The sequence below is a fragment of the Podarcis bocagei genome (genome assembly GCF_964188305.1).
Source record: "Podarcis bocagei genome assembly, chromosome: 2".
NCBI lineage: Eukaryota > Metazoa > Chordata > Lepidosauria > Squamata > Lacertidae > Podarcis > Podarcis bocagei.
The window spans coordinates 58,610,869-58,625,816 of NC_138126.1; the positions used below are offsets into that span (position 1 = coordinate 58,610,869).

At 45.1% G+C, this 14,948-nt stretch overlaps 1 protein-coding gene across 4 annotated transcripts in view; it reads left to right on the forward strand.

Annotated features, from left to right (window-relative positions):
- DCAF1 (DDB1 and CUL4 associated factor 1) overlaps nt 1-14,240 on the forward strand; it is a 61,712-nt gene extending 47,472 nt beyond the window's left edge. For 2 of the 4 annotated variants that reach the window (XM_081177541.1, XM_081177540.1), the window contains exons 23-24: nt 7,294-7,546; nt 9,604-9,784. In XM_081177541.1, the coding sequence (XP_081033667.1) occupies nt 7,294-7,546; nt 9,604-9,707 (357 nt within the window). In that variant the 3' untranslated portion in view covers nt 9,708-9,784. The other 2 variants (XM_081177542.1, XM_081177543.1) reach the window with 2 other exon arrangements.
- The last annotated feature ends 708 nt before the right edge of the window (nt 14,241-14,948 follow it).

The following is a 14,948-nucleotide window of genomic DNA, read 5'->3' on the forward strand; positions in this document are numbered from 1 at the left end:
GGCTGGAGAGGTGACGCGCGCCTATGGAGGCTCCTGCCCCGCTCGGGATGGCAGTCCCGGCAGGGCAGACAGCTCTGCGCCGCCATCCCGAGCGGGGCGGGACTTAGCGCCCCGCTCGGGATGGTGGCGCAGATCTGCCTGCAGTCCCAGGACGGCAGACAGCTCTGCGCTGGCATCCAGAGCGGGGCGGGACTTAGCGCCCCGCTTGGGATGGCGGCGCAGATGTGCCTGCCGTCCCCGGACGGCAGACAGCTTTGCGCGGCCATCTGGAGCGGGGCGGGCTTCTCCCCCGGCTCCCGATGGCCGTGCAGAGCCCGCGCTGACCCCGGCACGGCAGACAGCTCTGCGCCGCCATCCCGAGCGGGGCGGGACTTAGCGCCCCGCTCGGGATGGCGGCACAGATCTGCCTGCAGTCCCAGGACGGCAGACAGCTCTGCGCTGGCATCCAGAGCGGGGCGGGACTTAGCGCCCCGCTTGGGATGGCGGCGCAGATGTGCCTGCCGTCCCCGGACGGCAGACAGCTTTGCACTGCCATCTGGAGCAGGGCGGGCTTCTCCCCCGGCTCCCGATGGCCGTGCAGAGCCCGCGCTGACCCCGGCACGGCAGACAGCTCTGCGCCGCCATCCCGAGCGGGGCGGGACTTAGCGCCCCGCTCGGGATGGCGGCACAGATCTGCCTGCAGTCCCAGGACGGCAGACAGCTCTGCGCTGGCATCCAGAGCGGGGCGGGACTTAGCGCCCCGCTTGGGATGGCAGCGGAGATGTGCCTGCAGTCCCCGGACGGCAGACAGCTTTGCGCGGCCATCTGGAGCGGGGCGGGCTTCTCCCCCGGCTCCCGATGGCCGTGCAGAGCCCGCGCTGATCCCGGCACGGCAGACAGCTCTGCGCCGCCATCCCGAGCGGGGCGGGACTTCTCTGCTGTCCCGGGGAGATTTTAAAATGCTGGGGGTCGGCAGCGAACGCTTCGCTCCCGCCCGCCAGCATTTTAAGATCGCCCGGGGCAGCGGAGAAGTCTCCGCTGTCCCAGGAAGGCAGGCGGGGGGAGCAAAGACTTTTGCCCCCCGCCAGCCTTCAGAAGAGGTCCAGGACCTCTTCTGAAGGCCGGCTGTGGGCGAAAGTCTTTGCTCCCGACCGCCAGCAATTTAAAAGAGGTCCCCGGAGATTTCCCTATGGGCTTTCGTCTTGCGAAGCAAGCCCATAGGGAAATTCGTCTTGCGAAGTGCCTCCAAAACAGAAAACCCTTTCGTCTTGCGGGTTTTCCGTCTTGCGAGGCATTCGTCTTGCGGGGTACCACTGTACTTAAGACTTTGCCTTTCCGAAAGGAAAACAGTATAGCACCTCTAAAGGGTAGGCCTGAATATCCACAGCAGCGTGGTCTGCTGTGTGGCCTGAGGGCCACGTGCAGCTCTTGAGGCCTTTTTGGGCAGCCTCTGGCAACATTTGACGCCCCTTCCCACAGCTCTCAATCTGCCTTCCCAAAGCTGGATAAACACCCCATAATAAATAATAAACACATACCAAATAAACTGTCCCCACAGGTACATAAATTAGCAGTTGATCAGCAATCACTTAACAGTGTAGTAAGCTGATAACTGTTGGCAGAACTCTAATGGCTACCCACAGGTGTACTTAATCACATACAATTCCAGGAAATTTAAAGATACAGTATCCAAAATCGAGCACAGTATCCAAGCAATGCACAACTGACCATTTAATGCCCAAATATTAGTTTTTCAACGACTAGCTCACTCTGGATCACTTTTTACACACAGTTAACTATTACTTTTAAAAACTGAACAGATTTATCCCGTAGCAGAGTTTCAGTATACAGGCATGCCTGACACATTTAACAGAAGTGAAGCTAGTAGTGTAGGACTTTTGAAAAATGTAATTGGTTTAGTATTAATTTATGAATTATGAGTGTGTGGGGTTTTGGGGGGGGGGGATAAAAGGTTGGCCTTAGGTTTGCCTTGTCTGGGAGCATCAGATGCTGTCCTATATCAGATGAAGCTATTTGTCTGTATAGCTCAGTGCTGTCTGCACAGGTTGGCAGTCACTCTCCAGGGTATCAGGATATTACCTTGCCTGCTGCTACCTGGTCCTTCTAACTGGAGAGGCTGCCTGGGACTGAACCTTCTCCAGGCACAACAGGTACACTCTGCCTTTGGGCTAAGGGTCACTCCCTGAATTTGCTGCCTAAAATAAAGGCAAAACGTGTGTTACATATTGAAACAACTTTTGCAACTTACGGTAGATAAGTGGTTACTGTTTTAACTGGCTAAAGCTGTAGAATGGGAATAACTGTGTTTTATCTCTTCACCCCAATTTGGTACCTATGACAAATTGTTTGCTGTGTTGCGTGTGTCCCATCTATCCATGTCTTCTGGGTCTGCATAGAAGCCTATGGTAAGAATCTTGCTTAATGTGTACTAATATGCCTAGTCAGTTCTGCGTCTTGCTTTCAATGACCCATGAGGAATTTGCATGTATACAGTGGTACCTCTGGTTGCAAATGGGATCCATTCCAGAGGCCCGTTCGCAACATGAAAAGAGCGCAACCATCGGCGCGTCTGCGCATGTGCGGGTTGCGATTCGCCACTTCTGTGCATGTGCGTGACGTCATTTTGCGCTTCTGCGCATGCGCGAGCGGCGAAACCCGGAAGTAACCCTTTCCAGAACTTCCGGGTCGCTGCGGGACGTAACCTGAAAGAACGTAACATGAAGCAAACAGAACGTGAGGTATGACTTTACTTGGATTTTGAAAGCTAAAGGTAAAAAAAAAAAAGCCACTAAAATATTTTTGTCTGGAGGACATTCTATAATGATCAAAGAAGCAAGTGAACTCAAACTTGGTGTGGGGTGAGGAAAGGATTAGGGATAAGGTAGAGTTGTGAAGGCTTGGGGGGAGAGGAACTGTTTCTCTCCCCCACCCATCCCCATTTTTTTCCTGGGTATTCATGCCTCCACAGTAAGGTTTGGGAAAGACCCAGGAAGGAAAGTAACAATAATGTTTATTCTATGGTACTGGAAAAGCAATAAGACTATTCAGAGAGGGCATAGTTTTATTTAATACATTTCCACCTCACCTTTTAGGGCAGCCATTAAGTTGAACATACATTGTGATTAAATGAAGGATAACAAACTTCATATGAAATTGAATTCATTTATTGCAGATTGGAATGTATGACATAATAGTAAAAACACGTTCTCTGAAGGAACTCCATTTGTATTTTATGTATAGATATATACAGGCTGGTACACACAGATGTGTATGTGTAGTTGTGTATGTCTGTAAAAGCAGAATAATTGGTTTTACTGGCTGCAGATGGTTTGGATGTAGCAATAACCCATGGTTTACAGTTACGTTCATGAACTTTGGGCTTACGTGCTCCCTCTCTCACCTCTCTTCCTCCAGCATGGTTGCAAGGCGATTGGAAGCTTTTAGTTCTGTTTTCAGTTAACCACAGTATTCCCCAACTTTGGGTTCCCTGATGTTAGACTGCGGCTTCCATCATTCCGGACCGTTGACCATACTGGCCGAGGAGATAGTGGTTGTACTCCAACAACAAATGGGAACTGATGGTTGAGGAACGATGGTTTACTGTTATGTTTGAATCCTAGCCTGTAGTTGATCTTAACTATGGTTTATTGAAACACAAGGTTTGGATTCAATTTGTTTCAGGAGACTCTAGTTAAGACTAATCACAATTTGTTGATGTTTGGACATAACATTTAATGGCTGTTCACTGAAAGTAGAAGCAAAATCTTTTGTCTCTTCTGAACCTGAGGCCAAATGTTAAGTGGGGGAGGATGGGGAGATAACATGCATAAGCCTGTGTCTCACCTAGGCTTCTTCGTGTGAGAGTCACCCGTACTTTATCATGCACTGGCCAGCATATGTTATCTCTTCTCCCCCAATATATGATACCTATTGAAAGGGGGGTCTTATTGCATCCCTTAATTAAAGAACTTAAATTCGGAAGTGACAAAAATTATCCTAAATGGGTAGGAATAAAATTAAATATAAGCCCTAAACCATATTTTATTCAGGCTACTGTATCCATAATAATGCACAATATATCCTTTGTCAAATAGGAACCAAAATATTCTTATCTCAGGGCTTTTGTGCTTTGGTGAACATTGTGTTGGCTCCAGGGCTCCAGAAATGTTGGGCATGGAATTATTTGTTAGAAGCACCAGCAGCTGAAAATGCAATTCCAGAAGAGTAGCTGTATTAGTCTCTTACAGCAAAAGAAGTCAGAAGAAGTGCCATATTTTTTGCTCTATAAGACTCACTTTTTCCCTCCTAAAAAGTAAGGGGAAATGTGTGTGCGTCTTATGGAGCGAATGCAGGCTGCGCAGCTATCCCAGAAGCCAGAACAGCAAGAGGGATTGCTGCTTTCACTGCGCAGCGATCCCTCTTGCTGTTCTGGCTTCTGAGATTCAGAATATTTTTTTCCCTTGTTTTCCTCCTCCAAAAACAGTCTTGTGGTCTGGTGCGTCTTATAGAGCGAAAAATACTGTAACTTCATTATCGATGGGCCCAGGCACGCTCGGCACTAATAGGCTAGGTCTCTGTTTGCACAACACTGCATGTGCGAGAATTATTGTTTGTGTGGACTTACCTAATGTAGACCACAAATGAAGCCAGGTGAAATTGTGGTCAAATGTGTTGAGGAACCTCTGTTCCGTTGTTGTATGTTCCATCTGCTGTTAAGAATTTTATGTCTTCACTAGAGTTCTCAAGAGACCAAAAGGGTGGAAAATGATGCTTTATAAAATAAGAGTCACATTCTCATAAAAATAGTTTAGCTTTTCTGTAGCAGAGAACAGTTAAGCTATAGAAGGAATATAGACTCAGTATTACAGAATAATTTTAAGCCCCAGTTAATGGAGGGAAACATAAATTAGGATAAAGGAAGAGGTCATGGTAGAAAGGGAATTGATTTTCCTGAAACTTGGTATTTTTCAGGAGCTGTTTGACTAGAGAAACTCTCGCAAGGTGACTTTATGTACATACTATGGGTTGAATGCAGAGTTGGTCATACATAGTAGACTTGTTAAAACCAGTGAGACTTAAAAAGCTATCCTTTACAAACAAGTTTCATTGATTTCAGTGGGTTTTCTCTATGTCTGGATCCAACTCTATATTGCTATAGGGTCTAGAAGAAACGTAAAGGAACTCTGAAGACTTCTTATTCAGATGTATTGTGCAGGAAGTGTTTGGGAGTGCTTGGGAGATGTAGTACTATACAACTACTAAGTGTTATTTTTCGCCTATGGTTCAAAAGCCAGATTTTTATTTGTACGGTACAACTTGTGGTTTACCTGTAGGCCTAGGAAGATAAGTTTCTCTCCAAAGAGGCATCCGTCTCCTTTCCAAGACATGGATTCTAAAACCTTTTCTTCTACCAACCAGTATTGTTGGGATGCATTTCTAGTCTGAGGTGTTCCCTTTGGTTAATATTTTTGTGATTAGGACATGCTGTTTTTTGCCTTGTGAGATGGTCAGTTGTATGGAAACAAAGTATATAGGAATACCATAGTATGGGGAGATGTGCTTTCTTCTCATCACCTGAGGTATGCTTTTCTTTACAAAGATATATCTGATTCTTGTGCAGTTCAGGATTCAGGATGCAATATTACTGAATGGGAGGTCCTTGACTCAATCCTGTTTCTCTGCAAGCTGAAAAAGACTTGGCCAGACGTTTTTCCACAGAGGGTGCTTGGTATATTCTTGACCAAACAAGGGTGTGTTTCACTGAGAAACTTGTAAGCTTGTTTAATCGGAATCTCCTTTCTTGTAACATCAGGAAGAACTTTCTGATTGTCAGAGTTGTTCAACACTGGAACTGTCTCCCTCAGGAGTTTGTGGACCCTCCTTCCTTGGAGGTTTCTAAGTAGAGGCTGGATGGCCATGTGTCATGGAAGCTTTAGCTGAGATTTCTGCATTGCAGGGGGTTGGACTAGATGACCCCTGGGGTCCCTTCCAGCTCTACAGTTCTATGATTCTAGTGTGCATTTGTTGAAGGCTTGTGAGATTTGAATATATGCCATAAATAAAACTTAAAAGAACTAATAATCACTATTTGCTGTCATTGATTGTACGTTACCGGATTGTGCTTAGAGTATGAGTTTTGGAGTGCATAATACCTGCCACTTCAGCTTTGTCCGTGTGTCTGCATGCAGTCTTGAAGAAGGTGCGTGCTGAACAGGGTGAAATGAAACTTCAGGTGTGAATCTTTTAATTACAATAGCCAGCAACTAACGCTTATTTTTCTTAGGTGATTGCAGGTTCAGGTGGATTTCAGACAAAGCAAGCAAGCAAGCAGGAGACCCTTGCTTCCTGGGCTCTGGAGCCTCTTGTTAGATCTCACAAGGCCATCTGAAACAACCTTTTTAAACCTTTTTAAAATTATATATGAATAACATGCAACGGCAGAAACAGTTTTTCAAGCTTTGCTTCCAGGGCTGTGGGATGGTCACACAAGGCCTCTTGGATGCTCCAGTGAAATTTTGTGGGGCCGTCTCATGAGATCTTGGATGGCCCTGATCTTGAGAGATTTCAAATGGCAGGGGTGGTTCTGGGTGTCATTCTGACTTTGCACAATGTTGCCTTTGCACGTGGACCACCCAGAATGTACGTTACGGGCCTACTATATTCTAACAAGTCCTGATGACCTTGTTGAGAAGAAGAGGCATTGGAAACCTAGTTCTAGGAACCCTTATCTCTGTTAGCAATTAATCTTAGCAAATGGGTGGCATTCAGTTTGTGTGTATGCAGATTGTCTTTTCTTCTCATCAGTGGGAAGTAGCCATGTGTGGAAAGCATAAGAAATTTGTCAGTGCCTGTCTCTAGTACGGTTATTTTCCTCATTAGGACATAACGGAGATCAATGACGACAAAACCCACACTCAGGATCACCCTCTCATTCACAAAACCTCTCTCTCCTTATTATTTCACCTTGAATGGGATTGATGTTATGTAGGGCAAAACCAGATTAAGCTCCTTAGGTTCTTTGCCAAATATCCTGTTCTGTGTTGTCTTTTGCTGTGTTGCAAATAACAGCTTTTAAAATATTGTACTGACTAGTTCAAGGTAGTCAGGCTTCTGTTGAATTGAGAAGCACATACAAAGGCCATGTGGTGCTAGCTAATAACCTTTTGCTCGCGTAACAACTGAAGAGGGCTGTGTTCAGGAGCAGCCAATGGCAGCACATGTATCTCTGTTAACATTGCTTTCAGCCCTTTCAGTTTTTGTTTATTCTAATGGTTTTTCTTGATATCTCTTCAGGAGGAGGAGGAACAGGAAGAAGATGACGACGAGGATGAGGATGACACAGATGACCTTGATGAGCTGGACACTGACCAGCTTCTGGAGGCTGATCTGGAGGAAGAGGAAAACAACGAGAATGCGGGAGAGGATGGAGAAAACGACTTCTCGCCTTCTGACGATGAGGAGCTGGCCAACCTGCTTGAAGAGGGAGATGAAGGAGAGGATGAAGACTCTGATGCTGATGAGGAAGTTGAGCTGATCCTCGGGGATAGTAAGTATACATAGGGAGAAATTAACTCTTTGGGGGATTCCAAAGGGTTAAAAGATCCAGGGCAGACCAAAGATACCAATCTGAAGAAGTGTGCATGCACACGAAAGCTTATACCCAGAACAAACTTAGTTGGTCTCTAAGGTGCTACAGCTTAAAGGTAGTGTAAGCACTGCACTGCCTAGTGTGCAGGTCAGATTCTTTGGTCCCAGATTCCTGAATTAATTTTAGCTAACTTTTATAGGACAACAGCTCCGCTCATGTGACAAGCCTGATAGCTGTGCATACAGGTGGTTACTTGACGGCATGATGTTTGTAGCGTACATGTGCCTTAATTTTTTTTACCTATGCTACTAAACTGGAACCCAGTCCAGGTTCCCAGGCACCTGCAAGTGGCTGTTTGAAGATGTGTGGTGTGGATGTGGCTCACAATTTACGTATTTGTTGGTGATCCCGCAGTAACCAGGTTTGCCATGTAATTGTGAAGTTTCCCATTCCTTTCCTGAGAGTGTCAACTGTAAATCGTTGGTGAATGAGAATTGCTGAGATGCTCTAGCAATGGAGCTATGGGAGAGCCTGGGGCATAGTTTTTCCAATAGTGTGTAGTTGTCAGTTAGTGGGACTTATTTCCATGTAAACATGCCACAGGCTCAAGCTGCAGTAATCCCCCAATCAATACTCCACGCAGCACGGCAGAAGCAAGTCAAATATAGCCAACGCTACCTTCCTTTAGCCTGCCTGTCACTGGCTTTGTAAAATTAAGCATGCAGCTACACAGAAGTTCCCAGAGGCTTGAAAGCAGCATGAGCCAGCAAGTTGTGTTGCTACCTGACCGTCCTGTTGCTGACCTTTGAAGTTGCTGCATCCGCCCCATGCTGCCCCCCTTCTCTCCCCCCCCCCTCATCTTTTTGGATCTCCTGTTTCAAATGATGTCTCCAGCCCAGCTGACCTACTGCAGCTCTTTCTCTCTAAAAACATTTTCTTGAAGATCAACAAGGGATGGGGATTGAGAGGTGCAAGGGATGGAGCTTGAAAGTTGAGGGAAATAGGGTTATTTGGAAACTGTCAGGAGCAGGTGTGTGAGAAGACGGTATTGGATTGGATAGTTTGTGCTTGGAGAACAAACTTTGTTCCATCTGTATGGAATGGTGGCAAGAGGGATTAATCTTACAGGGGAGCCATGCTAATGACCTGAAAACAGCCCCCCCCCACAAAAGCCTCACAGATACTTGTGTCTGTCTGTTAAGGGGACAGATAGCTGTTGCTCAGTGAAGTGGGTAGGCATTCAGTACATGGTGGTTTATTTATTATTACATCCTGTATTCTGGGATTTAACGCTGGTAAAGTAAGAGAAAAATTAAGTACACGGTGGGCATGGGCATCTGAAGGAAGGGAGTTAAATGCCTTTTCATGTGTGTGCTGAGGACATGGGTGGTGGTGGAGTGGTGGACTTCTACATTGCAGGGATAGAGTGTTTCTTTTGTATAGAAAGAAGATGCAACAGTGCTTTATAAAGAGGGTGGGAGGGGGAAAAGGAGGAAAGAGAAGAGATGGATACACATAGACAGTGTGAGAAGGTGATCAGGCTTCCTGGAAGCTGTGTCACCTGCCCTGGAATCCTCTTTCCTGCCCTTTGATTGCATGTTTCTCATTGCAGGCAGCAGTTCCTCAGTTCTGGGGAAATGCAGTCTGCTCATTCTCAGAGGCACTTTGTGCATTACGCCACAACAAGAAAGTTAATCATTTATGTTGGAGCAAAATTCTTAATTTTCACAACTGGTGTGCTTGTGTGTGTCATCTTGGAAATTTAAGGTAGTCTTGGTGGGGACAAGCTATGGGTGGGTGGGTGGGTGGGGAGAGGCTTCCCTTCTGTGAAATCGGTGGAACCTTTGCTGTTAATTTCAGCAGAGGCAGGACATCGGATGCCTGGAAGGTGACGAGTTGCTGGGACTGTTTGAGAAGACAACCCTCTGTCCCAGTCTGGTCCCATTTCCGTTCATCCTGAGCTAAAATGCTTTTGCTAGCAGACTCATGTGTGCTCTTCTCTTGTTTTGTTGTAGTGCAGCCCTGCTTCTCTGCAATCAGGCACATGAACCTGGGGGCAAGCACCCTGTCAGGTCTCCAGCAATTTTCTTGTATATTTGTCAGTCCTCTATGTTCTTAATGGTGGTAGGTATTTTGTCCACATCCCACCAGGTCATGTTGCAGAGCTCTAATTAAAAGATGGATTGTACCTAAAAAGATGCTGTGCAATTGTTGTGCATTACTGGGGGAAATAAGCCCATTAGAGGGTTCTGGATTGCAGCTGAAAAAATAGCCTGTGGATTCCAGCAGAAGCTAGTGATGCCAGAAGGGAGTATTACTGAAAGTATTTGTTTTTTAATAATTTCATTGCACGGTTTCCCTGCCTCTTCTCACATCTAGGCAGCTTCCTTCCAAAGTCTCACAATATGCAAACACAAATAAACAGCTCCACCTTCCTGTTGTCTCTGTTCTTATGCAGAACATGTGGCTCTGTGGATCTGCCTGTTCCATATCACAGGTCCTCCTAGTTGCTTCTGTCTAGCATCTGTCGTGCAAAATAAGTATTTGGCTGACATTGCTCTTCTGGGGACTTTTTAGTGTGAAGCATCACGAAAAACATGGGAGGTGGTGGTGGAGGATGCACTTGCAAGAAGGGGTGGTGATGGTGGGGAAATGTGGCATTGGTGGGCATTTTGGGAGGAGTGTGTGGAAGCAGAGGGCAGGCATTGATAGCATGCAGGAATAGATTGGCATGTTTACACTTCGGGAGGATAAGTATGTATTCTGCATAGTAAGCAGATTACACGCTAGAATGCTCACTTCATGCAGATGCCACTTGGTTGCTGAAAGTTTAAAGGAATTTAAGTGCTCCTATTCATCTGTTGGGACGTGGGTGGTGCTGTGGGTTAAACCACAGAGCCTAGGACTTGCCGATCAGAAGGTCGGCGGATCAAATCCCCGCGACAGGGTGAGCTCCCGTTGCTTGGTCCCTGCTCCTGCCAACCTAGCAGTTTGAAAGCACGTCAAAAGTGCAAATAGATAAATAGGTACCGCTCTGGCGGGAAGGTAAACGGCATTTCCGTGTGCTGCTCTGGTTCGCCAGAAGCGGCTTAGTCATGCTGGCCACATTACCCGGAAGTGAGATGAGCACTGCAACCCCAGTCGGTTATAACTGGACCTAATGGTCAGGGGTCCCTTTACCTTTTTTATTCATCTGTTATCACCCTCAAATGAAGATGTATTCACAGGTCGAACATCATCTTCCTTTAGCAAAAATGCATCCAATCTTTTTCCTTGGGACTGGTTTGCAGCCTGGTTGTCTTTTATGGGGGCGCACTAGCCAGCTAAACTGTGTTTGCTGTTTCTAGTCCTCATTTTGATGACTTTTATGCAGCATTAGCTGTGAGCTGGTTTTAAGTCCATTTCACACATGCCCTATCAATAACTGTTTATGTATGGATTTGATTAGTTGGGATGGAATGGAAGAGAGGGAGAGAGTATGACAGAGAGAAAAATAACAATACATTGCATTCATTATTCAGATGAAGGAAAATACTGGATTCTAAAAGTTTGTGATTGGATCTTGAAAGTGCAGATCATGTAAGCTGCAAACACATTTACAGTGCAATCTTATCAATGTGTACTCAGGAAAAAAAATCTAGTTGAGTTTAGTGGGGCTTTCATCTAGGTAAGAACGTAAAGGAGATTTAGACTCCGATTTAAAAATGATTACTTAGAGCTATAACCGTTACATGGAAAAACTAGTAGAGAGAGGAAAAGGAGTCTAATAAACCTGCATGGGATGGAACTAGGGATTCATGGTCCACAAAGGAGTTGTACCCTCACAATCAAAGGAATAGAGATGAAAGAGAAGCTCAGATGGACCCCATCCACAGCCATTCCAACCATAACATTAAAACGAGGCTTTTCCTTAAAAAAAAAAAGCTGTGTAAATCTGGTTTGTGTGTTCCCATGTGTGCTTTATTGGTACCCTCTTCTCAGAGTTAGTGTCTTTCTATCTGCCTTGCAAAAACACTATTCTTTTCATCGACGCTCAAATCCCAGGGGCATCATCTCATGTAGACAATGGTGCATACTTCATTATTGTACCAGATTCCTGAACTGCTATTTTCAAATATACCTTTGCAGAGTTCCCTCTGAAGAGCACCGTGGGCCAATATCCACTCCACATACCCTGAAAAAGACCTGCCTGGTCTTTTTTCTGCTGGTTTTCTGGCAGGAGGTGGCTTTTGTTGATTTCAAGAAAGTGTGTCCTTGAAAATCTCATCAAGGACTCCATTAGGAAAACTAGGGGTTAGGAATTGCTTGTGAATGTGCTTGTGTTTCTTCAGAGTTGTTTCAGTGGATCCTGCTGATGAAGACAACTCTGAATGATCACCTGAATGATCACTGAGTGTTTTTCCCCCCTGTCCCTTGAGCTGTGGTGTGGTACCAATCAACTTATCAAGAAGCAAGTGCTATTTTGGAGACAGTATTAACACAAATATTGCACATAATTCACATCACCCAGTTGCCCTTTGGTAGACTTTACTGTATCCCAACAGCAGCTTCCCTTGTGTCTGGTTTATCTTATACTTACTATATGCTGGGTGGGGAAAGTCGCTCAAGAAAAGAGGTACTCTCTTCTGTTTTGAGCTGGGCCACTTGTGCCGATTCTGCCCTCCTTCTGTTTGTGCAAAAAAAGGGGTGCCAGGAGCAGAGTTGTACAAAACATAAAGCCCCCAAGCTCATTCATTCATCTCCCTTGTTTGAAACAAAACAAAGAAATTCCTTCCAGTAGCACCTTAGAGACCAACTAAGTTGAGAGGGTGGGGAGGGGTATTACTCAGAAGGGTGGTGGGAATGGGTGATTGGCTGATAGGTGTGGTAAACCTGTTGACCCTCCCCACCCTCTCACTATATATAAGGGTCTGGTGACTTCTGTTTCAGTGTATCTGAAGAAGTGTGCATGGACATGAAAGCTCATACCAATAACAAACTTAGTTGGTCTCTAAGGTGCTACTGGAAGGAATTTTTTAATTTTGTTTCGACTATGGCAGACCAACGCGGCTACCTACCTGTAACTCTCCCTTGTTTGGAAAGTCTTTAAAACTTCCATTGTATTTAAAAACAGTCCAAAAAGTTTCTTTTTAAGATATAATAGAAATAAGCAGTTACTTCAGCTGTGTTTGTGGCTGTGAAGGACAGCTGATTGTAAGGTGGCAACTGCTTGTCTAAACTGACTCTCCTTGGTAGTCATTCTCCTCTGGTTGCATTGGTCCGTTAAACCCTGTCCTTGCCTTTCTCCCTAAATACTTAGTATACGCTTCAACCTAGGAACAATATATTGTACCCATGCTGTGTCTCTGGAAACTCACCTTGCTTTAGTGCCCGTTGCATCTTTTACTCCCACTACAGAGGATTTTGGAGCTACATACTGATTCTCTAGAGTGTTTTCAGTAATTCCTGAAGGCATCTCACTCTGGTGGTAAGTATTCTCTTTATAATGAGGAGCTGTGCCTTGGCTTGTGGTGAAACAGTCCTGTTTTGCACATTGTTTATGGTTTCTAGATGGCATACCACTCTAAAGGGTGCCTGTGCATGGTCTTTCGTAATTGACTTGGAACAAGTTACCCTGCTTGGTGTCTTTTTGACATATGAAACTTTGCATTGCTCAAATAACCCATTTGTCCCCTTTCCAGCTGACAGCTCAGATAATTTGGATTTGGAAGATGACATAATCTTATCTCTGAATGAGTGAGGAGTGGCCACCCCACAGGATGTTGGCAGCAGGAAAGCTCCGTTCTCGGAAGCCAGGAGGCCAAATCCAGGAGGTGATACTGAGCAGCCGCTCATATCCTAATTCTTGGGAGACCCATCTAAAGAACTCTAGCCCTTCTGATCTTGCAGTGGACAGATGCAGGCTCCTGACACATCTGGAACCTTCCTACCAAGAGACCCAGGGGCTTGACCTTTATTTTTCTCTGCCTTTTTATTTTTGGTTTTGAGGCTGAGACATGACTCTCCACAGGGAGTTCTGAAGATATTTCACAATATATTTTCTTTGTATAAAGTTCTTTCCTAAAGAACAGAAATAGTTTTATATGAAACAAAAAAAAGGATAAAAAACAAAACAGGCAGGTATTATAAAGAGGGTATGGATTTGTAATCGTCTAATGTTTAGTCACTATGACGAGTTTCTGGGGGATAAATAAGTTTAAAAAGGGCATTTTTACTGAAAAGCGTGGCAGGCAGGGTGGGATTGAATCATGGATTGTAAAAGCTGTAGGTGATTTTTATTTTGAACATAATTTTTTAATGGATGTGTTGCTACCTGCTGTGAAATGTTCGGGGTTTTTTTTTTTTTTTTTTTGTCTGATGACTCCTGACAAAAGCCCTGCGAGTTCCTGCTATAGTAGCCATGGCAGAAGACTAGAGATCCCGTTCTGTCTTGCTCAGAATCTGCCATTGCTGGAGATGAAGGACTCTAGTTTACAAGCTCCTCGCCTCACCCCCTTCCTACATATTTTTGTGTTTGGAATTTTAAAATTTTATTTTTTCTCCCTTTCCCTTCTGCCCTTGTGTGAAAACTACAAATCGAAGGCCTTTTTTTCTTTAATGTAAATTGTATTTATTAAAAAAATAAATAAAATCCAAGTCCTGTCTGTTTGTAGCTCCGAGCTGCTGTAGTATACATTCGTTGCGTTTGCTGGCTCCTCAATCTGCCTTCAGTGCTACTTTGCACCAGAATGCATGACCAAGGCAGGGTTATTCATATAAGAAGTGTGACTTCACGTGCATGAATGTATCTGGACATTCAAGAGAGTGATGCTATCAGTACTATTCACACAAGATTTTTAAGAACAGCAGTCCATACGTTTATCCCAGGAGGATCATGTTCAGTGAAATCATGTGAAATCACCCCAGTTCTTCTGGGTTCTGATTCCTATATTATCATGCAATGATGGACTGCATCCCTGGGAAGGGAAAGAGAATGCCTATTTTCATATGAAGTTGAGTTGCTTGTCCTCTCTAACTCAGGTGTGGGGAACCTTTGGACATCCAGATGTTACTTAACTACAAATCCCAACAGTCCCAGCAAGCTTGGCCCAATGTGCAGGGGTGATGGGAGTTATATCTCAGCAGCAGCAGCTGCTGGAAGGCCAAAGGTTCCCCACACCCGGTTTAAACAAATAACTACAATACTAGTGGCAGATATATAGGCAACTTTATTTTGGTGAAGTACACCTTTAAGCCCAGAGGTTGGATGCTACAAGGGAATTTAGAGGCTACTAACTTCTGGTATTGCCTGTCATGAACCTATTTATAACGGGGAGCACTGCACGATGCAAAACATCTGCTGGACCGGCCTTGGGTTTGT